The sequence below is a fragment of the Scomber scombrus genome, chromosome 19 (assembly GCF_963691925.1).
Source record: "Scomber scombrus chromosome 19, fScoSco1.1, whole genome shotgun sequence".
NCBI lineage: Eukaryota > Metazoa > Chordata > Actinopteri > Scombriformes > Scombridae > Scomber > Scomber scombrus.
The window spans coordinates 4,956,100-4,972,128 of NC_084988.1; the positions used below are offsets into that span (position 1 = coordinate 4,956,100).

At 39.0% G+C, this 16,029-nt stretch overlaps 1 protein-coding gene across 1 annotated transcript in view; it reads right to left on the reverse strand.

Moving 5' to 3' along the window:
* The window catches only part of dctn1b (dynactin 1b), a 46,338-nt gene that overhangs the window by 5,250 nt on the left and 25,059 nt on the right, over positions 1 to 16,029 (reverse strand). The window contains 15 exon segments of the mRNA XM_062440292.1: positions 415 to 576; positions 661 to 873; positions 972 to 1,040; positions 1,192 to 1,360; positions 1,604 to 1,764; positions 2,385 to 2,537; positions 2,700 to 2,816; positions 3,033 to 3,115; positions 3,118 to 3,223; positions 4,394 to 4,498; positions 5,122 to 5,281; positions 5,710 to 5,788; positions 6,778 to 6,982; positions 8,078 to 8,275; positions 10,946 to 11,122. Of these exon segments, the coding sequence (XP_062296276.1) occupies positions 415 to 576; positions 661 to 873; positions 972 to 1,040; positions 1,192 to 1,360; positions 1,604 to 1,764; positions 2,385 to 2,537; positions 2,700 to 2,816; positions 3,033 to 3,115; positions 3,118 to 3,223; positions 4,394 to 4,498; positions 5,122 to 5,281; positions 5,710 to 5,788; positions 6,778 to 6,982; positions 8,078 to 8,275; positions 10,946 to 11,122 (2,157 nt within the window).

The window sequence follows — 16,029 nt, forward strand, 5'->3', positions numbered from 1 at the left end:
ATGACACAAAGATTAAATCTGTTAATAAAGTTCTGTGGATGTTTATCTGAACAGTTAACTTCATTTCTTACACTCTCACAACTTTTCACCCAAACTGATCACCAAATATTTCACTTCCCTACTTCCTTCTTGTCCATCAGTTTTTCTCAGTTTACAACATATCAGAATATTTTTATACATTTCCAGGAATTAAGAGAGAACATTTTGCTTAAACCATAACATTTCAGAAAAGTTAGTTTTACTCAATCACATACTTTCCCATCATGTCTTAATACTGGAAAAAAAACAAAGGTGGGACTGAAGATTAATTTGAGAAGTATGAGAAACGACTGAGGTGATGTAACATGAAAGCTGTAAAATGCATTAATATAATATGTTCTCTTTTTATTTTGTGGTACAGAAGTTTTAACGTACCTGTTCTCCTGCCTTGAACGCCACATCCTCCAGTTTGACAGCCGCCAGCCCCTCCTGTTCTCCGAGAGGTGACATCATCTGAGCTCCGGCAGCCGCCACTTCCTGCAGCACCGCCACCACCCAGGTCAGGTGTTTCCTGCAGTCTGAGAGGATGTCTGACACCTGCGGGGCAAAGGTTGAATATCAATGTTATCACAGAAAATCATTAAAGTCTTTATAATGTATTAATTAGTTGCTGTGTGTTACCTGCTGTCCGAAGCTGAGCGCTGACGGGATGCCGGGCGCGTCGGTTCCCGGCATTCTGCGACGGATCTTCTTGCAGAACTGACGGATGTCGCTGCAGGAAGTCTCCAGATCCTTCAGCAGCACGGCCAGGTCCGCCTTCTCCTGACCCGCGTGCAGGAACGCCCGCAGACGGCCGACCTCCACCGCCATGCAGTCCAACGCACTCTGAGTGAACTGCACATGAAAGAAGAGACATCTCAACTCAAAGTCTGCAATTCAGACATGTTGTTTCATCGTCTACAGATTCCTTGCAGTTGTGTGTTTGTACTCACTCTGATGTGGTCGGCGAGCTGCATGGTGCATTCCTCGTTCTGGTCTGCCAGATGGATGCTGTACAGGTGCTGAAAACACAGACAGGGTGAAATAACAGTGATGACCTCGATATGAACTCACTTTCAGTTTTGTGTAATACTTACCTTCAGTTGCCAGTTTTTTTTAAATTAACGTATCTCAGTGCAACCCAAAGCAGTATAAACATATATGTGTGTGTACCTGATAGTATTTGATGGCCTTGGTGAGCGGCTCCACGTTGACGGTCTCGTCCAGCTGGTCTTTGTGCAGCAGGTCGATGAGGAAATCCAGCGAGCGTTCGTGGACGCTCATCTCCGGATACAGAGCACCGATCTTCTTATAGACGTCCACGCTGCACTGAGCTAGAGCTCTGACAAACAGACACACAAAAATGAGACTTATGTGAGTCTGTACACACCTTTTAACATGAGTTACATGAGAGGATTATTAAATGAAAATTAAATAAACGTCTTACAACTTTAAAGTGAACTAAACTGACTTTTTCTTTCTTTTTCTCTTCTAGATGAGTACACAGTTAAGTACAATTCTGTAAAAATGCTCTAACTCTCTCCTGTTGTACATCTTTGATTTAGATGATTACTGTGACACATACTGCTCGTATTTGTGGAGCGTGGCCTGCAGGAGACTCAGCGAGTAGACGAGGCCGCCGGCGAAGCTCAGCTGCTCCCCGATGGCTCCCTTCAGCCCCGTTCTCTCCACGCAGTTCTCATTCAGGTCAAACTTCTCCTGAGCCTGTTTGCTGATCAGCTCAGCCTGCAGAAACACACACAAACAGGTTTAAATACATAAGAAGAGACAGAATAGAATGCCTTTATTGTCATTGTAAAGTACAAGTAGAACAAAATGGAAATGCAGTCCTTAAAAGTGCAATAAAACAATGATAATAAATAATTGCTTCTGAAAGGAAAAATAAAGCATATACCACACATGAAACATTCACATTCTGCAGGTATTGCACGATTCATATGGATATTGCACTGTGAGTATTTAAAAAATGTTCACGTTTTTTGCTAGTACAGTTATGGCTTTCTTTCTTAAATATAGAAGAAAATACAGTTCTTCCTTCCTATTTGAGCTGCAAGTAAGTTAAGCTTAAGTGATCTCAAACCTCAAAACATGACATCTGCTCCTTTGTGTTGCATTTCAGTGTTTTTATTTTCCAGACAAATAAAGTAACAGGAGCTTTTACTTGGATTGAGGCTCAAACAAACAATCATGAAAGCTAAAAGACTCACAAACATCTTTGCTTTAACTATGCAAAAAATCCACGTCATTGATTTTAATCCATCATAGTCATCTATCTACTTCATCTCTATCCAACCGGTCTGTCTCACCATCTGTTCATTGTAATCAGTACTCTGTGTGGCCTTTACCTTGCAGATCAGTCTGGGCATGAGCAGCAGCACCAGGATGCAGTCGTGGTCTCCGCCGTGACGGAGGAACGACTCCGGCATGAAAGACGTCAGGAGAGAAACGTGTCTGTTGGCCTGACCCACCTCCATCTTCCTCAGCTCCATCTCGATGGCCTGAACACACACACAGAGAAAGAAATGTAATAGTTAATACATCACGTAACTTTAAAACTCTGTTCTCTTAAAACCACATGAGTGATAAAAAGGTACATTCAGGATGACAGCTCGGTTATCACACAGCTCAGAACTACGTATTCAGACTAACGGGCTCCTGACCTTGGCGTAGGCCTTCGTCTCAGCAAACTTAATCTTGAAATCAAACATCTCAGCTGGCGGCTGCTGCTGCAGCTCTGCGGAGGCTTCCTGCTGGCTCGTCAGCTCTCTGTTCACCTCCTGCAGCAGAAAACAGAGGAAGGATCAGGACAGAGTGTCGGACATTTTTGCCATAATCCTCTAATAAATTCTCTCAAAATGGATTAAAAGCAGAAATTTGATGAGTACACAAAAGAAGGATGTGTGCAAGTTATTCATACATTTATTTTCACATTTTTAACCCCTTTAGATTTGACTAAACCCACACAGACACACTATAACCCATCATTGACCCACCTGCAGGTGAGCCGTGAGCTCTCTGTACTTTGTGATGGTCTGCTGGTAATCGGCGACGGTCTCTTGCGCAGCTTCCACTCGTTCTCCGACTCTCTGACTTTCGCCGCTCCCAGATCCAACATCTCCCTCAGCTCCAGCTCCGTCTCTCTGGCGTTCTCCTGCAGCTCGTCGTTCATCTCGTTGATGGCTTCCTGCAGCGAGGAAACAGTGACCGAGGAAAAAAAAACTGCATCAGACCCAAAACAATCCTTTAAAAAAAGACGATTTATGATTAGATTAGATTGTTTTTTTCCTCTTTACTTCACCTGATTACTGCTGATGTTTGAGTTTCTGTAAGTGCAGCTGTTTTATTTACTACCTGTTTGTTTGTTTATTGCATCAAATTAAAATCACCACTGCCAAAACCTGAAGGTATTTAAGTTCTTGTTTTTCTGGACAAGCTCAACTGAATCAACAACCTTACATGAAACTACGAATTTGAGTATACTGCAAATTATATTGATTTTTAAAATGTGAAATGCTTTAAAATAATTGCTTTTAATAACATTAAAGCCACAATGTATATAATTTAAACAAATTATTTTAAAGATTTACACATAGTGGCTTTACGTTATTGTAAAGTTATTATTTTGACTGTGACAGCGACCGTGCAGAAAGTCTCATTTGTTCCTGATCAAGGTCAACGAATAACAGAGGAAAAAGTAACTGAGTGCTGACTGCAGTGGTAACAAAAAGACCAGAGGGCGGCACATACATAATAATGTCTTTGGGCCCAATATCAATAATGAAATGAGTCAGCAAACAGCCGCACTTTAATTTTCTCTGATCTCTGATCTCAGTTTTACAGCTGAGCAGGAAAATAAAATGTGTGAGAAAAACATTCGCCTATAAACAGAGAAGCCAAACTAACAAACACAAACAGTCCGATATGATCTCATGAGGGCCGGATTATTAAAAAGAAGGAAGGAAGGAAAAGAAGGAGGACAAGGAGAGAAGACAGGAAGGACAGATGGAAGAAACGGAAGAGGGACAGAAGGAAGGAAGGAAAAGAAGACAGGAAGGACAGACAGAAGCAAGGAAAAGAGGAAGAAGGACAGTGGGCCGGATCAAACCCCTCGGTGGGCTGGTTCTGGCCCACGGGCCGCATGTTTGACACCCCTGGTCTGCAACTTGAACATTTTCTGATTTAATTCTTTGTGTTTTTTTGACTCTGTTTTGATGTTTACTCTGATTGTTTGTTTATTTGTTTATTTTAGGGTCAAACATGGTCCGTGTGTGTGTGTGTGTGTGTGTGTGTGTGTGTGTGTGTGTGTGTGTGTGTGTGTGTGTGTGTGTGTGTGTGTCTTCACAGTGAGTCTCACCAGATCTGTAACCGTCTCTCTCAGCTCTCTGACTTTCTCCTCCAGGTCCAGATTCCTCTCAGTAAGCATCTCCACCATCTCCTCCGCCCCCAAAGCTGCATCCACCTGAAAAACAGCGAGCACATCATCATCATTATCATCATCATCATCATCATCATTATTATTATCAGCAGGAGCAGCAATGGTGAAAAACTCTCCTGACCTCATGAATCACAACACCAGCGACCTTTTCACTCCAAACTAAATTGAGGCTGATATTTTGGTGGCAGAGCTTCAAGAAGATGAAACATCAATAACTCTTTTTTTTTTTCTTTTCCAACTTTTTTTATTCAGTTTTTGCAGACAGTTCAGAATAGTAAATAAACTTGATGTTACATCAGAGCGTCTGCATTATATATTATATTATATTATATTAAAGGAAAATAAATGATAAATAATGACATTTGTAGATAAATAAATGATCTCTCTCTCTCTCTCTCTCTCTCTCTCTCTCCCTCTCTCTCTCTCTCTCTCTCTCTCTCCCTCTCTCTCTCTCTCTCTCTCTCTCTCTCACCTCTCTCTCTCTCTCCTCTCTCTCTCTCTCTCTCTCTCACTCAGCAGGAACAATAGCAAGCTTATTATATTATTATATAGGTTAGCAGGGGGCCCCAGGTATTATAGGACTTTAACTTCTCTAATTGCAGAGCTCATATCATTCATCATATCATTTCAATCAGCGAACCTCTCACCTGTTCTTTCAGCTCGTCGATGGTCTTTTCTGCTACCGCCATCTCTTCCTGCAGTTTTTCTTTCTGGCCCCTAAAAGTGTCCAGCTCTACGTTCTTCTTCTCCATCTGCTTCTGCAACTTCACGTGTTCCTGTTTCTCTGACGCAGACAGGTCACGCATCCTGATGACATGAAGTAGAGTAAATGCAAGGTTGGTTAGTTAGTTTATTTATTAATTTTGAACATGTTAAAATAACTAAATAAAATAAACAGGCTGTAAATTACAACAAAATAGATTACATACAATACAAAATACATTTTTTACACAGACAAGAAAACAATAACCATCCAATGTTCGAAAGCTTTCTAGTCCTCTAACAGTCACTTCCAAGCCAAAAAAAGAGAAGTAAAAAAAACAAACACAACAAACAAGCTGCTACATCAGCTGTACCGGGCCAAGCCTGAGACTAAGAGCTTTGTTGGATTTCTGTCACATCTCTCGACATCTTTTCTTTCTGTCAACATTTGAACGAAGGAAAATTAGACTAAAATCATTTCTGGCATTCGAGGTTTTTCATTCACGATAATTGAAACAACGTCACAAACCCACCTGACCAGCGCTTCCTTCAGCCTGCCGTTCTGCTCCTCAAGCTGTTTGACATGGTAACTGGAGGCAGCTCCATCCGAACCTGAGAGGAACCCAAAAACATGACTGAGCTCTACAGGATCTGTGACAGCTGGTGAGATACACTCGTCTCAAAATAAACACAAAATAACATTTTTTTAAAGGGGAACGTCACAGATTTTACATCAAAGTCTTTTTACACGTGTTGCAGAGTACGACTGTAACACGCTTGAATCTGTGCAGCAAAGTGAATTGAGTTAAGTTGCATTGTGGGTAATGTAGGCACCATGTTTTGATAAGAAAGGTGTCGTCTCTGGTTCTGCTGCATCAATGTTGATCCTTCATGTTAGTGTGATACTCTACCAGCGGAGCTCTTTGAGTTTATGTCACAGTATGACACTCAGAGAGGATTGATGTAGCTGCGTGCCGTTGCCAAAAAAGAGTCAACAGCCTTAGTTTCAATTAAACAAATGGTTGCTGTTCTTCTTGTGAGTTGGCTCGCTCTGTGTTAGCTGCACTTGCTGCAGTTTAAATAAATAAAACAACAACAAAAGAAGCTTTCCAGGATCAAGAAAAAGCAGAAAGCAACGACACACTGCACTCAGAGGTCACTGATGACCAACCTGACATAGTTTCAACAATCTCATCAAGTTACAGGCCAAAGTGTGTTTTTCGTAACTGACCACAGCCTTATCTGTCAGAAGTGCAGAAAGAAAGAAACTTAATTGTGGCAGAGCTTTCATAACCTTTGATGCCTGTAATCACTGTGTATTTCTGATATGTTCAATGCTTTGTTCAGTCTCAAACTTATAGAAAGAGCAAAGTGGTGCCTCAACACTTAATAAATATAGTTGGATAAAAGGGTTGCCTGCTTACAATGCAGCAGAAAATGATACTGTCAAGTGCTGTCTGTATGAATGATCAATAAGATATAAGATCGAATCAGTTCAGACATCCAAAGCTTTAAAAAATCATCTCATCCCGTTTAAGACTATATTATAATACTATAAATATTAATGAAGCTATATTCTCTTTTCTTTGTCTCAACATTACCTTTCTCCTCTATCTCGTGCTTGAGGATCTCCAGGTCCATGGTGAGCTCGTCCACTCTCTCCTTCAGGGAGTCGACCTCCAGCTGCAGAGACTCCGCCCGCTCCTCGGCCATCTCTTTATCCAGCGTTGCCATCTCGATTGCATCTGCAGTGTCCGACATCTCCTCCATGTAGTGCTCCTTGGCCTCCATTGCTTCTTTAGCCTCCTACACACACACAGAGAGAGAGAAAGAGGGAGAGAGAGAGATTCAATTATGTACAAATAGGACACTGTTCTGCTTCATCTATGCAATCTTATTACTGTCTCTGCTAATAATGTCAGTCGGTTAGTACAACACTTTGCTCCAGACTGAAATATCTCAACAGCTACCGGCTGGCCATAACATTTTATACAAATATTGATGATCCCCAGATGATGAATCCTACTGATTCTGGTGAGCTTTTAGTTCAAATAAAATACTAAAATAAAGGTCTGATGAGGTTATATTTTCCACAGTGTCCCGTTATGTTACCTTTTTGTTATATTAAATAAATTGTTTTTTGCCCATAATCATATATCTGTTTGTTTGCACTTTGTTATACTGCATATTGCATTTTATTGTCCTTATAGATTATCAGTGTTTTATTTATGTCTTAAATTGTTTTTAATTGTCTTAAATGTTCTTATGGCTCAGGGAATGCTTTCTAAATGTTGTTATATTGTTGTTTGACCCTCAATATAATATATTCCTGACTAAATAAGCAACAATCACATAATATCAGAAATTATGTTACTTTTACATTATGTTCAATGTTATTTTTTACATTTTTGATCATAACCACAAGACCTGTTAATCACTGTTATTCATCCATCCATCATCATTTTTATCATCTAGACTTCCCCTTACATTCTGTTCAGGATCAAATTTGACACTTTTAAAAAAAAAAAAATTATTTGAGAGCTGTAAAAACATCTTATACACATTTCTTCTAGGTGGACTCTTCCTAATGTGACCTCGAATATACAAAAATGAAAATAAATTGTATATTATTTATATTTTTGTGCAGCTGATACACATTTTTATATATGGAAATAAAAACACAATGTCGTATTCATCATTTTATATAAAATGTTTTCCTGTACCATAAAATAGTGATTGTGAAAGTCTTTTTTCCATAAGATAAATCAAACATTTATTATTAATGACTGATGCTGTAGAGACTAATTATGAGTCAGAATATGAACAGTATATACAGTAAGGGTTAAGCAACCTCTACCTCCTCTTCCACTCATCTATTATTCAACACTCATTGTCTTTTACCCTTTTAGCCTCTTTGAGTTGTTTCTGCAGCTCGGCCTGCTGCTCCTGCATCTTGGTCTTCCACTCCTGCAGCTGCTCCAGCTGGATCTTGTGCTTCTCCAGCTCCTTCAGCTTGGCTTTGTCCTCCGTCCGCTTCATCTTCAGCGTCTCCAGCTTCTCCTCCAGGTCCTTCACCTGAGAGCGCAGCGCCTCCTCCTCCTGGGCGGAGGACATGTGGAGGTGACAGAGGGCAAGAGAGAAAATGAGAGGATAGGAAAAGGGTGGATATTTTGGGTAATAAAAAAAAGTAGGAATGGTGATGAGGACAGATGGAAGGAAAGAAGAGATTTAATTAGTTTAACACATGTTGCTGCTGTAGGATGCTGTTCAGAGCTGAGAAAATCACACAATAAAAAAATGAAAGCACTGTGATATGAAACAGTCATGTGATCCCTGCTATAGTGCACCCGCTTTTTTTAATTTTTTTTTTTACTTCATTTCATTTTCATTCTTCAGGTATTTTCTCAGTGAATAATAAAAGCAGTGGGTCAAGCACAAAGCAGCACTTTCATCTTTTTTATGTTAGAAAGCTTTCATTTCCACCTGTGGAGAAGAGAAAGTCAGCGTTAAGACACACACATGCACACACACACACACACACACACACACACACACACACACACACACACACACACACACACACACACACACACACTTTGGTAAAGAAAAACACACATTATGTGCTCTTGTATATATCAAACCACAAAGCATATAATCACACGGTTTTACTTTCCCCGCAGCAGCTAGAGATTCGAGTTTATTCCTAAAATAATCGTGCATTTTTTCACACACACACTAATTAAAGACCAGCTTTCACACCTCTGATAGCATGTTAAAATGTTAGCGAGAGAAAAACAACACTTCAGTACCGAGTGCAACCACATCACACCACTGCACCTGTGTTTCCATGGTGACGTCCTCCTGAGGGGGAAAACACGAATCAGACCGACTGTTCCAGACTCAAAATTGAACAGCAGATAGCAGCTGACTTGAACGGAATGGCGTGATTGTGATAGTCGCTGACATTTTCTTACAGATGAACGTACACTTTGCTGATTACCAGCTCAGAGATTCAACCTGTGCACACACAATGATGCAACAGGTGAAATCTGTCTTTATAAAAGGTTTTGTCTTAAGATTTCTTTTAAGAGTGATTTCTTAAAATCACACTTTTAAGATAAGATCAGATAAGATATGCCTTTATGAGTCCCACAGTGGGGACATTTACATTATTGCAGCAGCAAGTGGATAGCAAAGATAGAAGAGTACACAGACAATAAAACAAATAAACAATAGTAGTGAAAAATATAGAAAAAATATATAGTAACGTTATGTACAAAAGTAATATTGGTGTCAAATGATAATATACCTGAGTTGATACTGTTATTGCACATATTTTCATCTTAATTGAAGTTCTGAGTCATTCATCTAAGTTATATTTATATTATGAATGCATTAAAAACAGGCATTAAAATGTTGTTTTATTAAAATGTTAAAAAAATAAACTGGAAATAGACCCATATACAGCTCTTTATCATCTGTATAGCTTTGAAAAATATGTTTTCTATTAACATATTTGTAAAGTGAAATGGGCCTGAAACAGAGCCTTGAGGGACACCACATGTTATACAGTATTATATTGAAAGTAACTTAAATATTTAAATATATACATTTGTGTTTGTTCAACATTATCAGTTTGTAAAAGTTTGCTTTTCAAAGTCATAATCTCTTATATTCTTGTTGTTGATGGCTGCTGGGGCAGCAAAAAAAAACTGAAATATGATTTTTTTTTTTTTTCAGGAAAGACATTTGTTCGGTAAATGTAAGAAATGCCATAAACTGATGACATTTTACCAGTTTGGTGCCGCTCCAACATGAGAACCAAACAGTTACCAACGTCTCAATATTTGTCTTTAAACTAAAATTATTAGTAATATTATCATTATTATTTATTTTTGTCACTTGTTCTGTCTTATTATCAGCTTGTCAATCAGCTAACTGTAAAACACTTTGAACTACACTAGTCTGTATGAAAGGTGCTATATAGATAAAGACTGACAGATTGATTGATTGATAAAAGGTGGAGTGACTGAAGCTGGAGAACATGGTCAATTAAAGGTGATCAACTGTATCTGTATCTGTGGTTTTACTTTCTTAGCAGCTACTTACTTACGTTTTTTATTCTACATCATATTCAATTAAATTTCTCATTTTCTAATTAGCCTGTCCTCCAGTGCATGCTGAGACACGCTGTGACCCTGGTAACAGATGGATGGATTACATAATTAAAACATGTGACGCTATATTATGAATTATAACCATGATGAATCATATCCAGTTTTTTATTTTTTTATTTTACCATGTTGTAATTTTAGAGTTATGACCTCAGGCTCATTTCTGATTCAATTTTGATGGCAACACACAAATGACAACAATACAAACTGACAGCGGTGTCAAAAAAAAAAAAATCTCATTATGCTCAGACGAACAAAAGCAAACCAACGTCACATCTGATTAAATTCCTGCACTTCTGCCAGAGAGCCCCCCTAAGTGGTCTTTGATGTTTTTGGCGCATTGAGTGTTGTGTTACAAAACCACAGTATCACATGTTAGTTATTCTTCCTGTAATTATGGGCTACACTGATTTTTATACAGCAAAATGTCTCCTGATATCTCTCCCGCATTAGTCAGCTCCTCCGAATATTAACACCAGACACACGTCTTCCTGGCAGGTGATAAAAGTGTTAATAAAACATCAGATCTGTGTTGTGACTGTCGGCTTTGACTCGGCTGTGTGGTGCTACGTTTCTGCTGTGAGACCGTGCTGACCTTGCTGGGGACGGGGGGCGGAGGGTTTCCAGGTGAGTGGAGGGTTGGGATGACGGGTGCAGCCAGAGGAGTCTGGGCCGGCGTGCTGGGCTCGCTGCTGCTAATCTCACCGGCCGAGGCCGAGGCCGAGCCGGATGCGGCCCCTTTCCCAACGGTGCCTGCAGTTCGGCTGGGTTGCTGAGAGAAGCGAAGGGAAACATGATGAGCAAAACATAACCAGGTGTTAAAAAAAACAGACCCTCTAGAAATCTTGATTAAAGAGACAATAAACATAAAAATAAACAAAGCAGCTGGCTGATTATGAGCACTGATGGCAGCCATATTGGAGGTCCTTCTTTTTTGGGTGCTGCAAAATATTCATAGCGGTTACCGTTAAAGGTAGAGTCAGTTATTCTGGAGAGAGATCGCTGATATTTGAACTAAACACTGAAACACAGCCGCTGGATAAAACTGACTTAATCAGTCTGACTGATGGCAGAAATATACTGAACCAAAATAGTTTGTACTTCGTCTCTACTAGAAGAAATCGATGGTCTGTGTTTGGATTTATTGTTTCACTGATACGATAACTAAGCTCAACACATATACAGTGGGTTATTTATGTGATTTAAACAGCTGCCTGCTCATGTTACGCTCCACCAAATGAGACAGAAGCAGCCTCGGAGCGTAATAAAAAACTGTCTCGGGTTTATTTTGTGAATTGATGCATTTAATAAAATGGAAGCGCTTCTGTTCTGTTCTCTCTCTCTAACAGGTGCAGGAGACGGGAGGCTGTCATGTCCTCACGCAGACAGCTGCTCCGGTGACCTCCCCGTCATGTGCACGAGCATGAACGACGCCTGCTGATTGGCTGGAGCAGTGTCTGTGTTTACGTGCACATTTACACAGATAGCTAGCAGGAGGAGATGTTCGCTGAATTTGACAAAAGGTGTCTAGATTGCAATAGCTGACGTTACCTTTAATTCCTGTAGTTACTTTAAACCATAAAAACTTTAAACTTTTATATCTGTTTCAGTAGCCATCAGTATTATTAGAAACGGCACTAAGCTTTTTGATATAAACTAGCATTTACTGAGGCTAGCATTGGCACTTTAGCTCACAATTACTTTATTTTTGAAGCTAACTAACTGTGTTTTTTTCGGTCCTTACTGATTTTTCATCTCTGAAGCTACTGCTGGTATCGCTCTGCAAATTTGGCCCAATAAGACAAGAGGTAACAACCTTTTACACAAGTTTACACACTTAAAAATTCAGACTTTCACTTATAAAATTACCAAACTGATACCGACACCTTCACCATAACAATATGTTTTAGGTATGTCTCTTATTTTGTTACATAATTAACTTTTATAAGCAAACAGCCAATTCTTTTGTGGACCTCCATCTTGGCTCCAGACCAGATTCAGGACATGAATACAAAATTATGACAGAAAATTGCTGAAAATTAAATTAAAAATGATTAGAAAGCAAATAAAGCAATTAATACATTAAAACAGCTCTGATTAAAACAAAAGCAGTAATAGGAACTTAAAACCTTACTACAAAGGAAATAAAAGAGACCAGGAACAGAAAAAGAACTAAATGCATGACTGATGTTGACAGGATTCAATATTGGAAGAAGTCGAAACTTTGAAAAATGGTGCTATTAACCAAAACTGTCATTCCTCTAATGAAAAAAAAGAAAGATTGATTTGCTATGTGTCTGATGATTGTCTCTGCAACAAACACACACACGCACGCGCGCACACACACACTGCTGCAGCATGATGAGAAATAACAATCACACAGAAACGGGAAGGCCCTGAAGACTTTGAAGAGTGGGCTCACCTTGGGCCTTCTGGCCGTGGTCTGAGGAGAACATGGAGGAGAAGAAGAAGAACAGAAGGAGGAAGAGGAGAAGGAAGAAGAGGAGGAGGAGGAGAAGAAGAAGAGTAGAGTAGAGGAGAGGAGGAGAGGAAGAGGGAAGGGAAGGAAACAAACAGCCAGGGTTAGTGATTCAAGGCAAAGTTCATAAAAACGGGAAATCACAGACAAAAAGGACAAAATGGGATGATGAAACTGATATGATTCAAAACTCTCCTGAGATGCTGCTACAACAAAAAAAAAACCATAAATCTTTAAAAATTGTTTCTAAAAGTCCCATAAAAAAAATAAAGTCCCCTCTTCCTCCTCTCCCTCCTATTCCTCCTTTATCATCCACATAGACCCCTAGCTCGACTGTTTCCCCTCCTCCATCTCTCATCTCTCTTGTCTTCGCCGGTCTTCAGAGGCCTCGTCTCTTTCTGCCACGTGACCATAAAAACTGGGTAACAATACAAACACTGTGACTGGTACGACCGCTGAGACCTACAGTAAATGACCGCATTGTGTCTCAGGGAACACAGTTGATACGGTTCACCGAGCCCTAGTTTTGTTGCACGGCGCTCATATTGTAGACAGAGACGGGATAATAGCTCGTTATCCTGCAACATAGCGTGTTTGGGACAGGCGACACAGCCGGCTGGATGAGAGGGTTTTTTTGCAGTCGAGTGTGCAAAGAAACACCAACGATTTGTTCTCATCTAATTACTGTAAAGTCCTGACAGCAGATCTGGGTTACAGGGTAGTCTTCACACATCTACTTATGTTTAAATTGGACTACTTAGAGATGTTAAAATACCAAAAAGTGGTAATAATTACTTACATATATTGTCAGATGAAGCGCTACATCTCCATTTCTAGTAGATTGTTATGTGTTAACTTACATTTAAAGACTAGTATAGATTTTTTAATAAACTTTTAGGCAAATTAAATATTTTAAAAACCCAAATTGTCTAATTTTGAACGCGTATGGTGGACAATAATTCAACAAAATTCACATTATCATCTCTCTACATTATCATTATATCACAGAATCAACAGAATTCTGTAAAAAACAAACACACACATTTAATAAAAATCTAACATTTGGTAAAAAGTGGATATAAAAATAATAATAAATAAATAATTTGGTTAGTTTGAATTTGTTTAAATGTGCTGATTATGTTGAGTAGTATTAAATTAAACATGGAATAAACCAACTCAAATAGTTGTAATAGTATAGTAATAGTTGTTTTGGAGCTTTTGTTTATATTACATGATCTTGATCAGCAGATGGAGTTCACTAAAGACTTATCATTATTACACAGCTTTGTTGAATACTCAATTATGATTGGTCAATTACAGCATGTCTATGGACCATTGTTACAGAGTTTACATTGCTAATGGATACAGCTCAAACCACAGAATCAATAAAATCCTTTTTAAATGAATAAAAAGGATTTTTGAAACACTATTTTGTGTCAAAGTATTGATTTCTTTTGTAAACTGCTGTGTAATAAGCAGGATACTGTACAGCTAGTGGGTCATTATGGTGAAATAAACACTCTGAAAGGCTTCATTTAGCACTAATGAGCGTCTGGCTGTACATTACCCCTTATTTAAAATGATTCCAGTGACGTCCGCACAGTGAAATTTACAGATTTATAACTTGGGAAACAAAGCACTGAGTGTACTATCTGATCCTTACAGGCTGAGTCTGAGCAAATTTGTGCCAGGAGAGAAAAATTAGGATCCTTATTAGTAATTAATGTATCTTGTGAAATCTCCATCTGTTAATAAAGCTCATGTGATGTGATTGAAAGCTCCGGAGCAGCTACTAAACTGACCTATAGTAACAATAACAGAAGACATTTTGACTCGTCACAGTAGGAAAAGCAGAGGTGTGAAAAATACAATTAAAAAATGGCTGAATTCCTTTTTTTAGCTGCTTCAGTTTCAGCGTCCCAGGCTCGCTGTCACACTGTGATGGTTTACAGAAACGCTTGAACAGAGCAGAGCCATCGTTAATGTTATCACTAACAGCTGCTTTTCATATGATGACAGGTGCAAATGTCTGCTGTGAAAACTAGAAACTATTCTTTTCAATTTGACTTGACAAGTTGAGAACTAAAAAACATGAAACCCAGATCTCTGTACAGTCACTTCAGTGCTTTTTCACCGCATTCATGTAAATTAATCACGTTTGACACTTCTACTTTTAACTTTCCAGCTCCTGTCATTTCCAATCTCACTTTCTCTGCTTCATTTTGACTCACTAATGTTATAAATCTTAAAATATCTGGATGTTGTAATTTCAAACAAACCCTCAAACAGGTGTAAATACTGTATCTAACACTTCTGCTCGTTCTACTACTGTGCATTCATTAAAAATAATCTCACGCCTTCCACTTCTCACTGATTTCTCACTTTAACACCAATCTTTCACTTTGTACCTCCTGTCTTTTGCATGAAGACTCTGACTCTCTCTCTCTCTCTCTGTCCCTCTCTCTCTCTCTGTCCCTCTCTCTCTCTCTCTCTTTCTCTCTGTCTCTCTCTGCTTTGGCTAGTTACTGTCCTTTATTGGATTAGAGCTGGACCATTCAGCAGAAATTAGCCCGAGCTAAACAGCTGCACCAAATAAGAACTGACAGCCTCTTAAGCTGTAGTGTCGTGTTGTAAATACTAGAACAGGTTGTACTTAAAAAAAACAAAAAAACAATCACAATCACTCTTTTGCTACATCTGCAACCAAGAGTGAAATCATTTAATTCACCTTGATGGCTCAAAGAAATCACTGACCTCATAAATAAAAATGCTGTGGAAGGTTGTTTTTTTTTTGCATGATGAGTATTTGCAAGCTTGTATTGCAGACTATGATCTCCACTGAGACACATGTAGAAATAAATGAAATAAAAGCATTATATATATATATACTAAACAAGATGGAAAGCTGCATGTATAGTTCAACTTCCAAAAAGAGCAATAACCACCAAAACAAAAGAAGGAATAAATGAAGCTTTCAAGCGTGACCTTCTGCCAACAAAATAAATGGATGGTGACAACAAGAACAGCAACATCCCAACACATAACAACGATCATATGTTGAGTTTCTGTACCTTCCGGGGTGCAGGAGTCTGTCTCATCATATTTGCAAGAGAAGAAGAGACACACACACACACACAACACAGTCACCGAGGAATACACACACACACACACACACACACACACACACAGAGAGAGAGAGG